The following is a 17,685-nucleotide window of genomic DNA, read 5'->3' on the forward strand; positions in this document are numbered from 1 at the left end:
TTAGGATATAAAATACATTCAAGTTGTGATTCCTCTTATATCGAGGTACCATTATCAATTACATGGATTGATTTGTTTATAACATCTTAAACAATGGACGAAGCATCCCGTTTCCTACAACGTCGGTGTACAATTCAACCAATCTATAATGTGCCTTCTTTTTTCTTTTTCATATTTTTTATTCAAAATAATATGAATATGTTGAAAATCATTATAGAGATAACAAGGTGGGGGCATAAAACGGGCTCCACAAATTATACCCTTATTAGTTCAGTAAAATCATTATAGATTTAGTGTTGTTAGCATTCTTCTTATGTGAATCTTTTTCTTTCTTTTTTTGTGCGTGTGATTAGCACGTTTGTTTGAATCTTCTGTAAATTGCATGTCATCTCAATATAATGACTAATTGGAAGATTTGGTGGATATCTATAAGAAGATCGAAACCAAGAGTGGAGGAATTAGAACTAAAAGGGGGTGTAGCAACAGAGGTTTTCAATCTTAACTATATAAGCTGGCATATTCAAAAGGGATCTAAATCATTACTATATATAACTAGTGTAAAAGCAGCCAAACTCAACATGATACCCTTTTCTTTTACATTTCAAAACTAGTATTTTCATGCCCAAAGTCTCACTAACATCTATAAATGCAATTTTTTTTACCAGAATTAACTAATAATTTACAAGAAAATCGAAGGAGTTAAGCCAAACATCGGATCTTAGAATCCAAGGCTTGGCAAAATAAGGTGTTGAGTCCAATTCATGATGAAAATGTATAATATAGTATACATTATTAATAACAAAAAATTATAAAATATTAAATTAAAAACTAGTTATATAATAGAACGTTATTTTTTATTCAAAAACTAATTTTGAGTTAATAATATTCGCAACTGAAAACTTTTTAATTCCCATAAAAAGTATACTTTAAATTTTACATTGAAATCAACATGATGACAATAGCACTAGACCATGGCAATGCCTGCCTCCAAAGAAAAAGACCAGCCTAGGGTTATTGTGTATGGATTACAAAACCCAAATACAAAAATCATTTCGGACCAAAAAGTTCACCCAAGCTAGTGCATGGACTGCAGCATTTGGGCTTCTCAGACCTAAAATTTTCCTTTGGGCTTGTATCCTTCGGTCCTATAATTTTACTGTGTCCTTCAAAATCACCTGATTCAGCCCGTCTTCTAGTCTAGTAATTCAAGTCATCAGGCCATACAATTTCTGATGAATTTTTAAGCAAAAAGTAACTTTCGACCCAAAAAATGAAAAAAAGAAATTGAAAAGGTTTCATATGATTTTTTTATTTTTTTTTACAGTTAGAACTGAAAAAGATAAAAAAGGAATAAAAGAAAAAGGAAGTGTGGTGATCTGCTTTAGTTCAAATTAAAGAGGTTGGTAAATATGTATTGCGTACAATAAAAATAAAATTTTTGCAAACATATCCATTGTTTTACCCCAAAAACCAAAAACATGCATTGGCTTTAAAAAACTTAAGAAAAGTATAATTCTTTCTGAAAATTTTTGGTTAGTCCTTATTTTTTTTATCATAAGAAGAATGAATTTATTAATCCAGCGTTCGCATTTTCCATCACCTTCGTGAGCCAAGATTTAATAAAGCAAGATTACTATGGACTAAGATACAAATTCAGCCCTTTGATTATTATCCCTATCAGCCTTTTATAAAGGCTGGTAGGGAAAAAACATAATAAAAAAAATTAAAACAAAATTGGTATACATTTGGTTACATAGTGCTTACTTAGGGTCTAGATGAACGCAAAGTGTCTATCTGCCACCTAAGCAAAGAAATTCTCACGTGTTTCACACCAAATATTTATTAAAACTGCATGCTGATTATCTTAACCAAATTAATCACGTGTTAGTAAAAAATAGAAAGTTTAAACAAAATCAACCACAGTCTTCGTTTCCTCAAGGAGGTCATGTTGGAGAAGACCGAGTTTTTCACCCACGCGAGGAACAAGCGATTGTGAGAAAACGCACGTTACAAGGGTGACCCGGTTGGAGAGTGGCATGCACGGTAGGAGATAGCATATAGGAATAGAAGTGATGACAGTTGTGTTAAAACCTAGAATACGAGGAAACACGATTTTTAACGGATTTTTCGTGAAAGATTAGGCAAATGTAACATGTGGTAAGCATTAAACATGCACGCACCTTACCCTTTGGTTTTGCCTTGCACTTCGCCAAAGCCAAAACAAAGTGCATGAGAAAAGAGAGACTCGGTCACTGCATCTATCTCCAATCATCAATATTGAATATGCCATGTTACTCTCCCTCCTCTTATAGTCTTTCCCTCATTCTCCTTTTTCAATTCAAAAACATGGTAGGGTCACTCACAATGCAGGTGTTGCTGCTCTCTCAACTCAAAGGCCAACACTTTCAATTCTCTAGATATTTGGATATTTCACGTTTGTGGGGTCCTTACTACTACCCCATATTACCCTTTAGCTAGTTTGCTATCACTTTTTTTAAAAGAAAGAACGAAAATTGATGGTGGCCTCGTGGTTTCATGGTGGCCTTGTGTTCCTATTCAATCTATCGTCCTTCAAACTTGTTTTTTAATATATATTTTTTCTTTCTCTAAGTGTTGTTTTCTGTTCTGTGATGAGCCTTTATTTGTTGTCCTTGTTTACCTCTTAACTTTCATTTGGGTTCTTAAGAATTTTTTTTAAGTAAATTCATTCTTGGGTTTGTTGTTTGACTATCTTTGGTTTTCAGCTAAAAAGTTGTTCAATTTTTGAGAACTTGATCGGGAACTTGTGAATTTTTGTTTTTTCCTCTCATTTCTCATGTTTTCCTCCCTTTTGCTAATAATGTACAATCAGAAAAACTGTTTCTATGAAGCTGGTTGATCTTTTTGTGTGTTACACCATGAATAGCTCTAGAATTAAATGATTTATTTTGACAGGGTTGGGTTTTCCACCTTTTTTTGGCTAAATTGTGCCATCAGAACTTGTTTCTGTCGTGAGGATTTGGGTTTGTGATACTCCGGAAGTGGTTTTTTCTACTGAAAAACACATGTTCAACTGGCAATTTTCTATGAAAGAAATGAGAATAATGTTAGGTAAATTTGGCAGAGATATGAACCTTTTGTGAGTGGATAGTGTATAGAGAAGGAGGACTAGGATGAGGGGAGGAATTGATGAGGGAAAAGAGTTAAGCCCAATGTTTCCTAGGTTGCATGTGAAAGATGCAGATAAAGGAGGGCCAAAAGCACCCCCAAGGAATAAGATGGCACTCTATGAACAACTTAGCATCCCTTCTAGAAGTTTTGCCTCAGGATCAGCATCCTTGTTTCCTCTCCCACTCAGAAACTGCACAGTTCCTACTTCATCTAGCCACGTGAGTCAAGTAACTTTCTTTAAATTTTTACCTTTAATAATATCCTGTATCCTCTTATTTTTTTACTATTTTCATAGATGGAACAGAACTCTATTTTCTTCTCTCTTTACCCGATTCATAAGCTATATAGAGTACTATTAACTTTTGATGGAACTATTACGTTGAATAAAGGCATTAAGTTGCATGAATTCATGATACTACTACATAACATTGTCAACAACAATAGCCTTATAATCTTATGCCCTTAGAAGTCGGCTATAACTGCTACATAGCATTGTCACTAAAAGAAAATAGAAAATTTTCTGTTCATCCTTCATAGCCATTTTTAATTGTGATGATTGCACTGTACTACAGGTCGATAGCAGTCAAAGGATCCAATTATTCACCTTCAATGCATCTTCTATTCGGGATGAGAAGATTCAAGCCTATAATTCCAGAAAGATTAACTCAACCAAATTGACAGTGAGTCATGATCGATAACCCATGAAACCTACAATTATCAAAATTTAAATTTTTGCTCATGGTCATTTACTTACTGGTAAATGTAATTTGTTTCAGCAAGATGATTCCATTAATAGTAAGAATTCTCCAAAAACACTTGATGTTGAGGATGCTTTCTTAACTTCTGGTTCTGCCCTTGAGAAAAATTCTCGCTGTAGCATCATCCAAAAAGATAAAGATGAAGACAAACTTGCTCACAGTAATTTGAGATGTTCAGATAGAAGTCTAAGTTCAATAAATAAAGCGAATTCATTAACTGCCATAGAACTGAAGGCAGCAAAATATAGGAAGAATCAGCTGCAAGGTGAGCACACAAAAGTGAAGGAAGGGCATCCTCACCCATTAGATGGTTTGGATGATATGACAGATGCATCATTAATCTCATTGGTCAAAGGTAAAATTTCTAAATCAATTAATAAAGAGCATAGATCTTTGAAAGAAGAAATTAGAAGTATTTCAATAGATAGCTTGAAAACACTGCAAGGTAGCAGAGTCCATACACATGAAGAGCATGCAACTTTTGGTAACAAAATCAATTTAAGGGACCATCACATTGAGAAGCCAGCAGTGAGTGATGTCCACAAAAGTTCTTGTGAGTTAGAAATTGGTAGAAGGTTCTGCTTCCAGGGTAAGGAAGATGAGAATGAAGAAGAGTGCACGTTGGGTATGGATATTTCCCCAGACAATGTAGTAGGAGTTATAGGTGAAAAGCAATTTTGGAAAGCTAGAAGGATTATCATCAAGTAAGTTTCTCTGTCCAGCAACAAGTGTTTATGATTTGGCCTTTCTCTCTTTTCGATGAACTACTTATTTAAGTCTACATCTGAACCATGCTTAGTTTGTTACCGTTTCAATAAGCCCTATAAATTTCTGAAATTCTAGTGCATAGTTTTCAGTGTGATCCGTTCTATTTTTTGTTCACCTTTATATATACAGCAAAATTTTATAGCAATTTGTAGATATACATGGGTTCAACAATGCTATTTTAAACCTTAAATGATGTTTTGGGATTTCTTTTTATGGGAATTAGAGAAATTTTGTACAATGATGGTTTAAGATTTGTGACATTGGGAAGTTATCCCGTCAGGCAAACAGACTGATTATTTGAAGGTGAATTTAAAATGTGATGAAATCATAGTAGATGATTCATGAGATTGAAATAGAAAGAAGATCTAGACATCATGTCCAAGATAAAGAAATGCACTACCCTTTTTGTGGGCTGTGGCTAAGGATTCCTTGAAAATGGTCCCTTCATTCACTAAGTTTTGTTATCTAACTAGCCAAGCACCACTTACACTGGACTACGCTAACTTCGGGATCAAGTAGTACACATCTTAGGTCCTTAATTAATTAACCATCCTCCGTTGAAAATACACAAAAGCCTAAGTAACAATAATAACTTAAGGGAAAGCCTGAAAAACCATAACTAATCATATATTTACTAAAGTAGCCTTATCCTTAAAGCTAAAAATAGAGTATATTGGCTTGTAACAATCATGCCCAATATCAATTCATCAATAGAGTAACTATTTCTTGAAGTACTGATATTTCACCCATTCTCTCTTTTTTTTTTAAAAAAGGTTTTTTGTTTTTTGCTCCCACTTGGACCAGATACTAACATTGCTATATTCAGTCAACAGAGACTCTTCATCATTCAAGTGTTTGAGTTGCATAGACTGATAACGGTAATTGTCACAGATATTGTTGACTATTATGTTATTTACTCAGATTTCGCATGAGAAGCAACTAAATCATTTCTTAAAAGCAGGTGCAACGACTAATTGCAGGGTCACCCCATATACTACTTGAAGGTAACGTTACACCTAACAAGCCACCACCAAAAACATCCACACCAAAGAAATTACAATCTGAATTTGTGAGCGAACAACCATTCTCAGTTGTCAAACTAGACAACAAGTCTAAGAAGGCCTCCACTATTGAGCATGCTAAGAACAATGCAATTGGGAAGATTCCCATTCCTTTTGTCAACAATGTAAGCAAAGGCCATGAACATCAGCTATCAAATTATGGTCATCATTTTGGAAACTTTGCAATAGCCTCTCCAAATATAAATTCCACACAGTCTCCAAGCTATGTCTATCCACCACCAGGAAACCAATGGTTAGTTCCTGTCATGTCCCCATCTGAAGGTCTTGTATACAAGCCAATCATAGGGCCATGCCCTCCAAATGCAGGTTTCATGGCTCCTATATATGGTACAATGAGCTTCAATCCAGGAAGCAAGGATGTTTCAGATGCTCCAAGTTCTCACCAAAACTTTGGAATCCTTTCTAGTCCATCTTTACCTCAATTCCTGCCACCACAATTCATGCATCCATCTTCTGTATCAACTTCCGTTGTTGAGCATATAGGGCAGTCTAATGGTCCTGAAAATCACCACTCATGTGGAGAGGTTAGTTCTGCCATATTGTACCAAAGGCAAGGCTCATCTAACATGTCTAGTCAAACTAGTCAAGTCATGTCAAGAAACATTTCAACTCATCAGTCATTGAAAGATAAAGAATTGCAAAGAAGCACAGCTAGTAGTCCATCCAAAAGGGTGAAAGGAAATGTGCTTCCTTTGTTTCCGTTGGCACCAACATTTTGGCCATCAGGAGATAGTAAAACACAGGTTGAACAGCAGCCAAAAGTGATCAAAGCTATGCCTCATAATCCAAAATCAACATCAGAATCAGCTGCACGGATTTTCAGGTCAATACAAGAAGAAAGGAAACATTTGTAACTAGTGACTCACTAGTCTATCTCATGACATTTCCATTGATTTGAAATATTCTAATTTGACAATATACCTACCCTTACTCTCTAACATTGTATCTATAACCATTTTTGTCTGATAAATATACCCCACAAAATTGGTAATAATTTCTTAAGACTTTCAAGGAAGAAAGCACATGGGTGAAGCTAAAGCAGGATTGTAATAAATTCATGAGATGAAAGGAAACAAAAGAAACGTATTTGCAATTGTCCTGACCACTCGCACTTTCTCTTTAATTTTTTAAGTGATTAGTGACTTTAACTTATAGCTTACATAGTTAAGGTATTCTCATTTTACTCACATGAAATTAGTTTTTTCTCTAGATATATCTCATTCATTCTGATGATGGCATTGTTTAAGATTCTTTGGGTACCACTACCCCGCACTCATTCATGCTCATACAAACACTATCGATTAAGGTTTTGTTGAATTATTTTTAACTTCATAAAGTTAGCATTTATCAGATATTTATTAGTAAAGATAACATAAGAAAATAAAATATATCATACATGCACTAAAAAAGGTTGTAATTTATTAACACATAAAAATTTTAAGTGATAGAATAAATTGTTAATATAAACCTTGTCTAACAAAAATAAAATTATTTGTAAAGAATTTGAAGGTTTATGCTAACAAATAATATATTATACTAATATTTGTAAATTGATAATATACATTAGTGTTTTGTACTAATAAAATTATTTGTTATACTATAGATTATTATTACAAACTCAAAATATTTATACTAACAATTTATATTAATAAAAACTAATTAAACATTAAATCATTATCAATTGATAGCTTTTATATAAGAAAAAAATAAATAAAATAAAATTATTTACGTAAATTCATTAAATAAAATTATAACCCTTAAGTAATACGCACATATACTAATTTTAGCAAATTAGTAATATTAATTTTATAAACTGAAATATAACTTATTTGAAAAAAAAAGTTTAAATTTTAATTTGGTATAATAAATTTGAATAACTCAGTTCATTTATATCTTTAATTTCATTATTATTTTGAAATTTGTTTGAATAATTTATTATATTTATATTTTTAATATTATAAGTAAATAAAATGAAAATATTAATAAAGCGAAATGACATTCAAAATTAAGAATATTCAATGTTTTCAAATTTACACAAATTTTAAACGTTAAGTGATTGAAAATAAGTAAAACATACAATATTTTCATCTCTTACATAGGTAAGATTTCAAGCATCAATTAATGAACTAGCAAGTCATTTTCTGGCCGTTTTAACCAAAGAATCTTAAATTGAACGTTGCCATCATCACCACCAAAACGTTGAAGGAAAGTAAAAGAATAATCTGCAGAATACTTAATGGACTTAAAAAGTTTGGTGGTCCTCCAATTATACTACCTTGTAACAATATGATTGGGGGAAATGCTCCAAAGAAGACAAAAAAATAAAAGAAAATCAAACACTGACCCTCCAACAATTTACTTTCTCTAGAAACTGCTCCATTCCATCCCTAAGGAACTTATAGAAATTAAATATAAAATAAAATTAAGAATGTATCTTACTTTTGTTTCATTATATGTTTATTTAGTTCTTCTATTATATCCTTTTTATGCTACCATGTTAACAAATGAGCAAACAACAAATAAGGTTATTCTACTAATCAAAATTAAATTTTTTAAATTATGTCATAACATCAAATATAAATATTTTATTAAAATAAAATTTAAATTTATTAATAATTATACTAATAACACTTAAATAACAGTATGGGTATGGTGGTGAATTTTCAACCACAGCATATGGTGGTAGAAAACTCTAACAGCAGGACATAACGGCCTAGCTGAAAACGCCAACACGTGCCCCTACACGACACCACACACACATAAACGGGTAAAAAGTGAAAGCAAACGGCAACTGTATGGGCCGAACCGAACCCACCAAACCCAAAACGACAACAACAGCTTACACTCAAAAAGCAACAGACAAAAATCCAAGAAACTTATAATTAGGTTTGAAAGCACTAATGTCCCATGTTACTGTTTTTTGAACTTTCTCTTCCCTGGGAGCACCCGTTTCCACTTTCCTTAATTATTCAGAGCCAATAACACAAAAAGTGAAAAATTAATTAAAAATAGAAAACACTTAGCACGTTTTCTACACAGTGATGAATGAAAGCGTAGAGCTTGCTTTGATACACAATTCCCACTTCCATTGAAATCTGGCGCAATTCAAGAATAGGGGAGAAAAGTGTGAAGGGATCCACCACTTTGTTCCTCTAACGTCTTTGTTTGGCGTTAATTGAACTGTGTATATAACTTCCTTTAACATGGGATCATGGTAATAAGGTTCTCACGCTTCTGTGCTTATTGTCACGTTTTTCTTCATTCTCTAACCCACTGTTCCATGCCGTCCCAGAAAACAGGAAACTGAAGTTTTGATTTTGTTCGTAAATTTATGATTTTTCAATGATATGATCATGGTTGGTTTTGTGGGGAGCTGATTTTCTCTCGTTATTTGATGTGATCTCGGCCTTTGTTTGGTGGTTTGGTCTTATTTTTGAGATGGGTTGTGATTAATTCTCTCTACAAAGAAGGAAGGGTGCCCCGTGTGGTGGAATGGTATGACACGTTTGTTTTGATCTGATTTTGACGTGAAAAGTGAGGTTTTTGATGCGTATAAGGTGTTTGTGAGATTTGATTATGTGTGAAGGCACAGGAGTTACAAGATCCTAAGTTTGATTGGAAGAGAGCAGAGAAAAAAAAAACATGCTTTCGAGGTTGGAGGATGGGAAGGACCCTACTGCGTTAAGAACAAGTCCATCTAGGCCCTTCCCTTTGAGACTTTTGCAGTTTTTCTTGCTCTTTTTGGTTATTGGATTGGGTGCTTCGTTTCTTAGCATGTACATGATTAGGCATTTCGGTATTCATAATGTGACTTTGGTACAGTCTACGCTTAAGCCTTGCTTTGAGCAGCCAGCAACCATAGAAAGTTGGACTAGGCCTCCATCCAGTTTGCTGCATACGATGAACGACGCTGAACTCTTCTGGCGGGCTTCTTCTGTTCCTAGGATCAAGAGTTATCCTTTTAAAAGAACTCCCAAGATTGCCTTCATGTTCTTGACCAAGGGTCCCTTGCCAATGGCTCCACTCTGGGAGAAGTTCTTTAAAGAGCATGAGAAGCTTTATTCCATCTATATTCATTCGCTGCCATCTTACATAGCTGATTTTTCGCCATCATCGGTTTTTTATCATAGACAGATCCCAAGCCAGGTATAAGCGAGCTTTATTTTATGTAAATTTGGTTTTAAATGTTTTATTATCGATATGTATTGTCATGTGCTCAATTGTTCATTGGTTGTCTTTCACCAAGCATAGTTTGATCCATGTAGCCAACCCTGTGCAGTGGGAAAATGCTTCGTTGTGCTGCTGTGGCATGTCTTTCATCAAAGTTCTGTATTTTGAGCTTTAGGCCATAGCATTACCATTTATTTGTTGGCATGGCATTTCAACCCATCCACCCATATTTATTATGGAGTTTTGGGATGGGCACTAATTTATGGCCATATTAAATGATGGTTAGGTCCCATTCCTTTGTGTCATATATGATCAGTAACAAATCTCAATGGTTAGGTCCCATGCTTTTTTATGTCAAAAAAATGTTGATCAATATAATCCAACATGTGGATCTAGGAGTTGTTTTCTTATGCTAGAATAAGATACTATTTGGAAAATAAAAATCATAGTCCTGGTTATTCATATATGAATTATATCATGGTAAAAGGGAAATTTCTTTGCTTTGACCAATTCTATAGATTTTTCTTAGAAAGGAGAACATTCCAGCTGTATTTTGCTATTTCTATCCATATAATATGTTCTAGAGAAGTGGTCATTTTTCCTGGGATAATTTGACGACTGACTTCCTTCACAAAATTTATGGCTGTTATTTCTGTGATTCTGTACAAATTTATAACATGTAGCAATTAAAAAGTGATAAAGGACGAATTTAGTTTTTGAGTTTACAGTGCTCATTTATGCTTTCATACTTAGTTAAAAAAGAGGAGAGTTTTTTGTCATTTGTAATTTTTCACCACCTCTAGAAGGTTTTATTTTTCCTACACTTTTTGAGTTGTGGTTATGAGTGCTGAGTGCTGAGTGCTGACTATTATTGTATCATTTTTTTGGAGAGATCTGCATGTTTTAATAGGTTTTATACAATTTATTAAAAAATTGTAGTTGTAACTTTTTTTTATGAATTGAAATTATATTCAATGAAAACTGTTTCAATAGATTCAGTCTGCCTGCATTTTGTCTATACAAAGTATAGCATGTAGTCATTAACACAGATTATAATAGAAAGAAGTTTTTAGATCATCAGACTTCGTTTGAAATTGAAAGCCTACGTAGCAAATAATTTAGAAGAGGACATTGAAATGCAGAAATAACACTGACGGATGGACTAGGTATTTATTGATGGAAAATGGAAATAAAACAAATGTTTCTGAAATTGGATGTTTTGCAAATTATTACAAGCAGGGAAGTTTGGGAATTCATGATATGATAACTATTGGACCAGGGAGCTGGAACTTGAGAATTTCTGTGGTTGTGTGTGTGTGTCTGTGTGTGTGTGTGTGAGAGAGAGAGAGGGGGGGGCAGGGGAGAGGGGGAGGAAGCTGCAATAGCTGATTCATGGGTCGTCCACAATGAAACCATCATCACTACCTTCTCATCTGATATATATGGCTAGGGCTCCAGGTGGAGTGGTTGTGACTATGATACTTAGTTTTAGGGGTTATTTGACCTTTGAGTTTTAAGTTCACATATTCTAAGGGATGTGATTCACAATCAGGTACATGGCGTGTTGTGCTAGATAGAAATAAGCAGCTAAGCAATATTACTATTGATTTTGCAGTGTGTTAGCACAAAGTGAGTAGTAATGATCTATCATTCGTTATTGGAGTCCCATTCAAATGTAATACACCAATTGCTGAAGGAAGGCACAGGCTTTGTTTTCTTGAAAATATTTGTTTCTTCATAGTGCTATTCTATGGTTTTTCTTATTATCCAGCAATTCATCGGGAGAACATGCTTCAAAACCAAACCAGCTTGATGAGATATATAAACTCCCACTCCTTAAGATGCTCCTCAAATTGTGCATGTTTTTCAATTTTGAAAATGTGACTGCTTTTCAGGTTGAATAGTTTTTGTTTTCTAGAGATTTCTGATTATTTGTCTCCTTTGCAGGTGGCAGAGTGGGGAATGATGAGTATGTGTGATGCTGAAAGAAGACTTCTGGCTAATGCATTGCTTGATATCTCAAATGAATGGTTTGTCCTCCTATCTGAGTCCTGTATTCCTCTACAGAACTTCAGCATTGTGTACCGTTACATATCACGTTCAAAGTACAGCTTTATGGGTGCATTTGATGAACCTGGTCCTTATGGGAGAGGACGCTACGACGAAAACATGGCACCTGAGATCAACATGAGTGACTGGCGTAAGGGATCTCAGTGGTTTGAAATTAATCGAGAACTCGCGGTCAGGATAGTTGAAGACAGCACTTACTATCCTAAGCTCAAAGAATTCTGCACACCACACAAATGCTATGTTGATGAGCACTATTTTCAGACAATGTTAACCATTAATACTCCTCGTCTTTTGGCAAATAGGAGCCTTACTTATGTGGATTGGTCAAGGGGTGGTGCTCACCCAGCTACCTTTGGGAAAGATGACATCAAAGAAGAATTCTTCAAGAAAATTTTGCAACATCAGACATGTCTTTATAATAACCAGCCATCTTCCCTTTGCTTCTTATTTGCAAGAAAATTTGCACCTAATGCTTTGGGTCCTCTTTTAGATATAGCACCTAAAGTTCTAGGAATTTGAAAAATGCCTAGCATCTGGGCTGCATCTTTGAAGGAGCTGATTGGAGCGTGTTAGTTAGCTATCAGCTAACTCCATCATAGTCGTACAGTTCATCTCCTTGTTCTGCGAAAATTTTGAGTTGCTCCTCTAGTGTTTAGATGTGTAGGACATTGAATCTAAACCACATTTTATACAAGTCGTAGCCAAATTATTGACTAATATTTTATTGGATTACTTCTTAATTAAATAAATATTTTAGTTTCAGATATCCTTTTGAAATATGTCTTGCCACTAAGAGTTTCCTTTTCTTTTATGGGAACTATATGATCCACTATCACCAACAGTTGGATATTATTTTGAGGCATTAGGCATTTGGGGAGTTTGATTCTTTCAATTGGCTCTTCCCTCTGATCCATATTTATGGCATGTTTGATTTAGTTCAAAGTTGGGAAAATATTTGTCTATATTTATATTTTATGCACATCGCCAAATATATTGAAATATCTTAAAACCATAAAATAAATAACTAGTAGTTACAATTAATGTGCTGGCTTATATTAGGTGTGCTTAAGAATTGAGGGGGGAGGGGGCTTAAAAAATTATAATACCCATTTAGTTTACGTAAAATTAATTTTACACTATTAAACATAATTAAAATACACATACAAATTAATCTGAATTACATATTTTTATTGGAACATGTGTCCTTTATTGGAGTGCAGAATAAATTTTTTAATTATAAAACAGACAAGTCCATAATTTAGTGATTCAAAGCTTCACTTCCAAGTAAAATATTTGCATCCTATGATTATAATTGTATTTTTGTAATTAAACAGTACATGAGAATAGTAAAACAAAAAATAATTTCTTCCATAATCAATTTCATTTATTCAAAATAACTCAATTTTCAGTTTCCTTTTTTATTTTGCATAATAAAAAGTTTTTCCTGCCACATTGTCTTTATTATTCCCACTTTGTCACAAGAAATAAGACTACGTTCCCTTTTTATTATCAGTTATAGTTCATCATGAGATTTCCCCTCTACCACGGCTATGTCATGCTGATGTTTTAAAAGATAACTAGCAGCAAATGATGCATGAAGTGCAGCCCCATAAGGAAGTCCATCTTCGTTGATTCTGAGATAGGGTGAGTGTAATGACTGAAGCGGTTCATGGGAAGCATTCTCCACTCCAAGAAAGGCGAAGTAACCAGGAATGACCTTTTGATAGAATGCAAAGTCTTCAGCTCCCATGATTGGTGGAATGTCAAGATTAACTTTATTGATTCCAAGCAAACTCCTAGCAACATTACCAAAATGCTCGTGCAAGTCAGGGTTATTTACGGCTGGAGGATAGAATGGTTTTTCTCCATCAAAGAAGTTGACAGTTGCATTGCACCTTTGCACAGCAGCTTGACCAATGATAACCTGTATAAATGAAATAGCCTTAGCCCCTACCACAAATGCAGTGGCAAATACAGTATAAGTGCAAGTATTTATCTAAAACAAACAGCTTCTTTCCAGGATTAGAACCCATGACCTACTAGCCACAAGGCAGCACCACAATTTTACTCTTATGGTTGTGTAAAGTTTCATCCTCAAACTCTTGATTTGGGCTTTGACTTGACTCAACTCTAAAAGCTATCTCATACAATGAGGATTGTCTTAACCTTTATAAACTCTACTCTAGTCATATTTGTAGTTGATAAGGATCTCATACCCCCTCACACTTAAGATTCAATATTTGGAGCGTGAAAATTGTAGGAGTGGTTTTTAATTAATTGCATTAGGGAAACAGCAGCGCCAGTTTTTTTTTTTTCTAGTCAAAAGTGGCACAATATTAGATACCATCTCAGCACAAACCAATAAGTTTGTCAAATGTCAACAAAAGGAAGAGGATCTAGAAGATTTTGGCCCCATTTTAGTAGGATGGGGTTTTAAGTATCTATGTGCACTATGAAGAAAAGCTACCTTACAAGAATTTAGTTCCCCAAGTTTGTGTAACGATCTATGCATCTACTTTCAGTTAGGTTGATTAGTTTATTGTATGACAATGATTAAGATACAAAACATGATGTAAATGTGACATTTGAGTTGTGTTTAACTTCCTCTTATAATTATACAAGCTTATAATTGAACCTATGAAATACAGTATAGCTTATTAATAACTTAAATAAGTATTTTCATTTATAGGAAACTAACCAGTTATTCATCATGTAACATTCTCTCTAATACCCAATAAAATCATAATCAAGCAATTGGGTTTAACAACCAAAAGAAAGAAAACAACAGATTATTGTGAGGTGATGATGTGTATTAAAGAAGAATTCTTAATTACAAAATTTCAGTTTATGCATATAAAATGAATATATTCTTCTAATGTGACATACCTGCTCAATGCGCTGTTTTAGTCGCTCAAAGCTTTTTCCAGAAAAAGCTCGGAAGGTGCCACCAATTGTGACATAATCTGGAATAACATTGAATGCACCACCCCCTTGGAACTTTGCAACCGTCACAACCTATGGACATGATTTATGCAAGGAAGACACAGAAGATTATCACCATAAACAAGGAAATTCATTCAGGAGACAACCCTTTTATATCTTTAGATAATAGCAATTATCACATACACAAGTGTCCACACACACGTACACACGTCCAAATCAACTGGGTAAAAGCTCTAATAAGTTCTTCATTTCAAGCAACAAAGCAGGTGAAAATCTTCCATTAATAGGTTGCAATCTTAGGGTCTGCTTATAATTTCCTTTCATTTCCTCTTGTCCTTTCTGATTTCGACATACAATTTCAGTGAACATGCCAATGACAAGCTGAATGCTTAGCAATTAGCAATTTTATCATAACCATGGATTCAGAACATTGTAAAAACTTCTCGATTTCAGCAATAAAATAAGTGTAAGTGATTAGATCACAAGGGAAAAAGCAGAACTATGTCTTAAACCACAATCACCTGGGAGTCTAGAGGATCAGCCTCGCGAGAAACAAGGTGTTGTAAGCTAATAATCACATTAGAAGCTGCCAAAATAGGGTCTATAGAATGTTGAGGAATAGCTGCATGACCTCCCTTTCCACTTATTGTTGCTTCAAATGAACCACTTCCTGCCATTATTATACCAGTCCTAGAGGCCACTTCACCTACTGGAACGTTAGGTGCCACATGTAATCCAAAGATAGCAGAAACATTTGCTAAGGCTCCAGCATCTAAAATTTCCTTAGCCCCTGCACTACCTTCCTCTGCTGGTTGGAAAACAAGAACAACAGTTCCCTATTTAGACAACAAAATAATGATTTATCAGGTATCCATTAGATGATGAAGACAACAGAACAAGACAATCCAGAGAAAAGTAGCAGACATGAGTGAGTATCCTGGTATACTAGAATATAACAGCAATTATTTAAAGCATAGCATTACATTACACAGAAAAGAAACGGAAATTAAGAAGGCAATAAAAAACAGCAAAACCTGTATCTCTTTTTCATGCTCTTTGAGAATCTTTGCAGCACCAAGAAGCATAGTAACATGAGCATCATGACCACAAGCATGCATCCTTTCAGGTACTTTACTCTTGTGCGCCCACTCCACCATTTCCTAAGGATAGATACAAGAGCATCAAATCCATAGAATATAGGACAAAAAATTTAAAAACTTGAGGAAAGGAAAACATAACTCTTGTTATCTTATCCTAACCCCACCCCCCACCCCAAAAAAAAAAAAAAAAACCGATCGTAAATAAATAAGAGGTATGATGAGCCTCAGTCCTGAATTAAGTACTTAAAAATATTATATTTTTATTTAAAAAAATATTTATATCACTGAAAATGTGAAAATATAATAAATATATTTTTTAATGAAAATTGATCAAGTTAACATTTTTTAAAAATCAAAACTCCAGTTCAAGCATATGCAAATCATATCAGAGAATAATATATAGAATTTATCTAAACCTGAATGGGAAGAGCATCCATATCAGCTCTTATGGCAACAAAAGGTGAGCTACCTGTCCCTATGAAGCCAATAACACCAGTGACTGCAACCGAGTGATTATAGGGGATTCCCAATTTATCCAATTCATCTCTGATCAGTTTACTAGTCTCAAATTCCTTATAACCTAGTTCAGGATTCTCATGAATCTTCCTTCTGATTTTGACCATCCAATCAAAAACATCAGGCTTCTTGGCAATGTCTAGAAAGTTTATGGAGAGTTGGGTTGAGGTGAAGGAAGAATCAGTGGATGAGAAGATGGGTGTTACTGCAAAGAAATGTAGAACGATGAAGAAATGGAAGCATTTCAAGAACATAGTTTGGCGTTTGAGAGAATGAAAGGAAGAAGAACAAAGTGTACTGTCTCAAACACCAAACAACATAGTTTTTGTTTTCTTAGAATGGTATGTCCCACTTCAACCTGTTTCACCACATGCGACTCATGTTTTATAAATGAATTTTAATATTTAAAAAATAAAAATGCTTTTTACAATAAGACTTTCTAATTTAATTTTCTAATCTGTATAGATGATTTTTAATATTTAGAAATTTTAAAATTAATTTTACAAATTTTTTATTTGAAATATATTTTTAAGATGTATGTATATTTCTGATAAGTAAAATTCTTAGATCTGAGATTTATGCAATATTATATATAATAAGAATATGAGTAAATATACCAAGTTCTTATTAAAAAATTTAAATTAATATGATTTTATATATTGATATTGTTAAATATTTTAATTTTAAATAAAATTTATTATTATTAATTTTTATTATATGTACAATCATATATTACTTTAAAAATTATAAAAATCTTAAAATATAATTTAATTTAAATATAATAATGTAAAGACATTCTTATCTAATTATGAATTTGATCTCAATAATAATTTATATAAAAATAATATCTATGTATTTTACTTAGTCGATAATGTATTAAAATTAAAATTATATTGTGCCTATATTATTATATTATTATATTATTTAATATATTTTATTCATTAATATTTTTACATTTTAATTAAATTATAAATAAATTACTCTTAATTTTATTTTATTTTTATAATTTTAAAATTAAAATTTAATAATTTATAAATATAATATATAATTAATTGATATAATCTTTAAAAATTTGTATAAATAAAATATATAATATTTATTTTATTCATATTTGAATTTTAATATTTT

General features: G+C 33.3%; 3 protein-coding genes across 7 annotated transcripts; 2 read left to right on the forward strand and 1 right to left on the reverse strand.

Annotated features, from left to right (window-relative positions):
* Nucleotides 1-2,251: 2,251 nt before the first annotated feature.
* LOC113850169 (ELF3-like protein 2) lies at nucleotides 2,252-6,848 on the forward strand. Of its 4 annotated transcripts, XM_027480574.1 has the most exons (6): nucleotides 2,444-3,368; nucleotides 3,723-3,830; nucleotides 3,927-4,263; nucleotides 4,354-4,612; nucleotides 5,503-5,554; nucleotides 5,638-6,848. In XM_027480574.1, exons 1-6 carry the CDS (start codon nucleotides 3,153-3,155, stop codon nucleotides 6,610-6,612), a joined length of 1,947 nt encoding a protein of 648 aa, XP_027336375.1. In that variant the 5' UTR covers nucleotides 2,444-3,152; the 3' UTR covers nucleotides 6,613-6,848. The 4 variants fall into 4 exon arrangements, with proteins under 4 accessions (XP_027336374.1, XP_027336375.1, XP_027336376.1 ...); XM_027480573.1 differs by having other exon boundaries at nucleotides 2,252-3,368; nucleotides 3,927-4,612; nucleotides 5,638-6,818; XM_027480575.1 differs by lacking the exon at nucleotides 3,723-3,830 and having other exon boundaries at nucleotides 2,451-3,377; nucleotides 3,927-4,197; nucleotides 4,264-4,612; nucleotides 5,638-6,818.
* Nucleotides 6,849-8,665: 1,817 nt separating this feature from the next.
* Nucleotides 8,666-13,477, forward strand: LOC113849474 (glycosyltransferase BC10-like). Of its 2 annotated transcripts, XM_027479404.1 has the most exons (3): nucleotides 8,779-9,904; nucleotides 11,876-11,958; nucleotides 12,040-13,477. In XM_027479404.1, exons 1-3 carry the CDS (start codon nucleotides 9,401-9,403, stop codon nucleotides 12,515-12,517), a joined length of 1,065 nt encoding a protein of 354 aa, XP_027335205.1. In that variant the 5' UTR covers nucleotides 8,779-9,400; the 3' UTR covers nucleotides 12,518-13,477. The 2 variants fall into 2 exon arrangements, with proteins under 2 accessions (XP_027335204.1, XP_027335205.1); XM_027479403.1 differs by having other exon boundaries at nucleotides 8,666-9,904; nucleotides 11,876-13,477.
* LOC113849473 (IAA-amino acid hydrolase ILR1-like 4) lies at nucleotides 13,262-16,912 on the reverse strand. Its single transcript, XM_027479402.1, has 5 exons — nucleotides 16,458-16,912; nucleotides 15,976-16,101; nucleotides 15,463-15,777; nucleotides 14,885-15,013; nucleotides 13,262-13,922 (listed from the first exon to the last, which is right to left on the reverse strand). The coding sequence occupies exons 1-5, from the start codon at nucleotides 16,809-16,811 to the stop codon at nucleotides 13,512-13,514; spliced, it is 1,335 nt and encodes a 444-aa protein (XP_027335203.1). The 5' UTR covers nucleotides 16,812-16,912; the 3' UTR covers nucleotides 13,262-13,511.
* Nucleotides 16,913-17,685: the final 773 nt, after the last annotated feature.

Source organism: Abrus precatorius, unplaced genomic scaffold (genome assembly GCF_003935025.1).
Source record: "Abrus precatorius isolate BTA unplaced genomic scaffold, Abrus_2018 Scaffold9, whole genome shotgun sequence".
NCBI lineage: Eukaryota > Viridiplantae > Streptophyta > Magnoliopsida > Fabales > Fabaceae > Abrus > Abrus precatorius.

Bases quoted from the DNA above. Each gene is read 5' to 3' on its own strand.
- LOC113849474 (XM_027479403.1), top strand. From the start codon at position 9,401: ATGCTTTCGAGGTTGGAGGATGGGAAGGACCCTACTGCGTTAAGAACA. The intron at 9,905-11,875 runs GTATAAGCGAGC...TCTCCTTTGCAG, and splicing joins ATAGACAGATCCCAAGCCAG to GTGGCAGAGTGGGGAATGAT.
- LOC113850169 (XM_027480573.1), top strand. From the start codon at position 3,153: ATGAGGGGAGGAATTGATGAGGGAAAAGAGTTAAGCCCAATGTTTCCT. The intron at 3,369-3,722 runs GTGAGTCAAGTA...ACTGTACTACAG, and splicing joins TTCCTACTTCATCTAGCCAC to GTCGATAGCAGTCAAAGGAT. The intron at 3,831-3,926 runs GTGAGTCATGAT...AATTTGTTTCAG, and splicing joins TTAACTCAACCAAATTGACA to CAAGATGATTCCATTAATAG.
- LOC113849473 (XM_027479402.1), bottom strand. From the start codon at position 16,811: ATGTTCTTGAAATGCTTCCATTTCTTCATCGTTCTACATTTCTTTGCA. The intron at 15,778-15,975 runs GTTTTGCTGTTT...TTGTCTAAATAG, and splicing joins AGCATGAAAAAGAGATACAG to GGAACTGTTGTTCTTGTTTT. The intron at 15,014-15,462 runs GTGATTGTGGTT...TCATGTCCATAG, and splicing joins CTGATCCTCTAGACTCCCAG to GTTGTGACGGTTGCAAAGTT.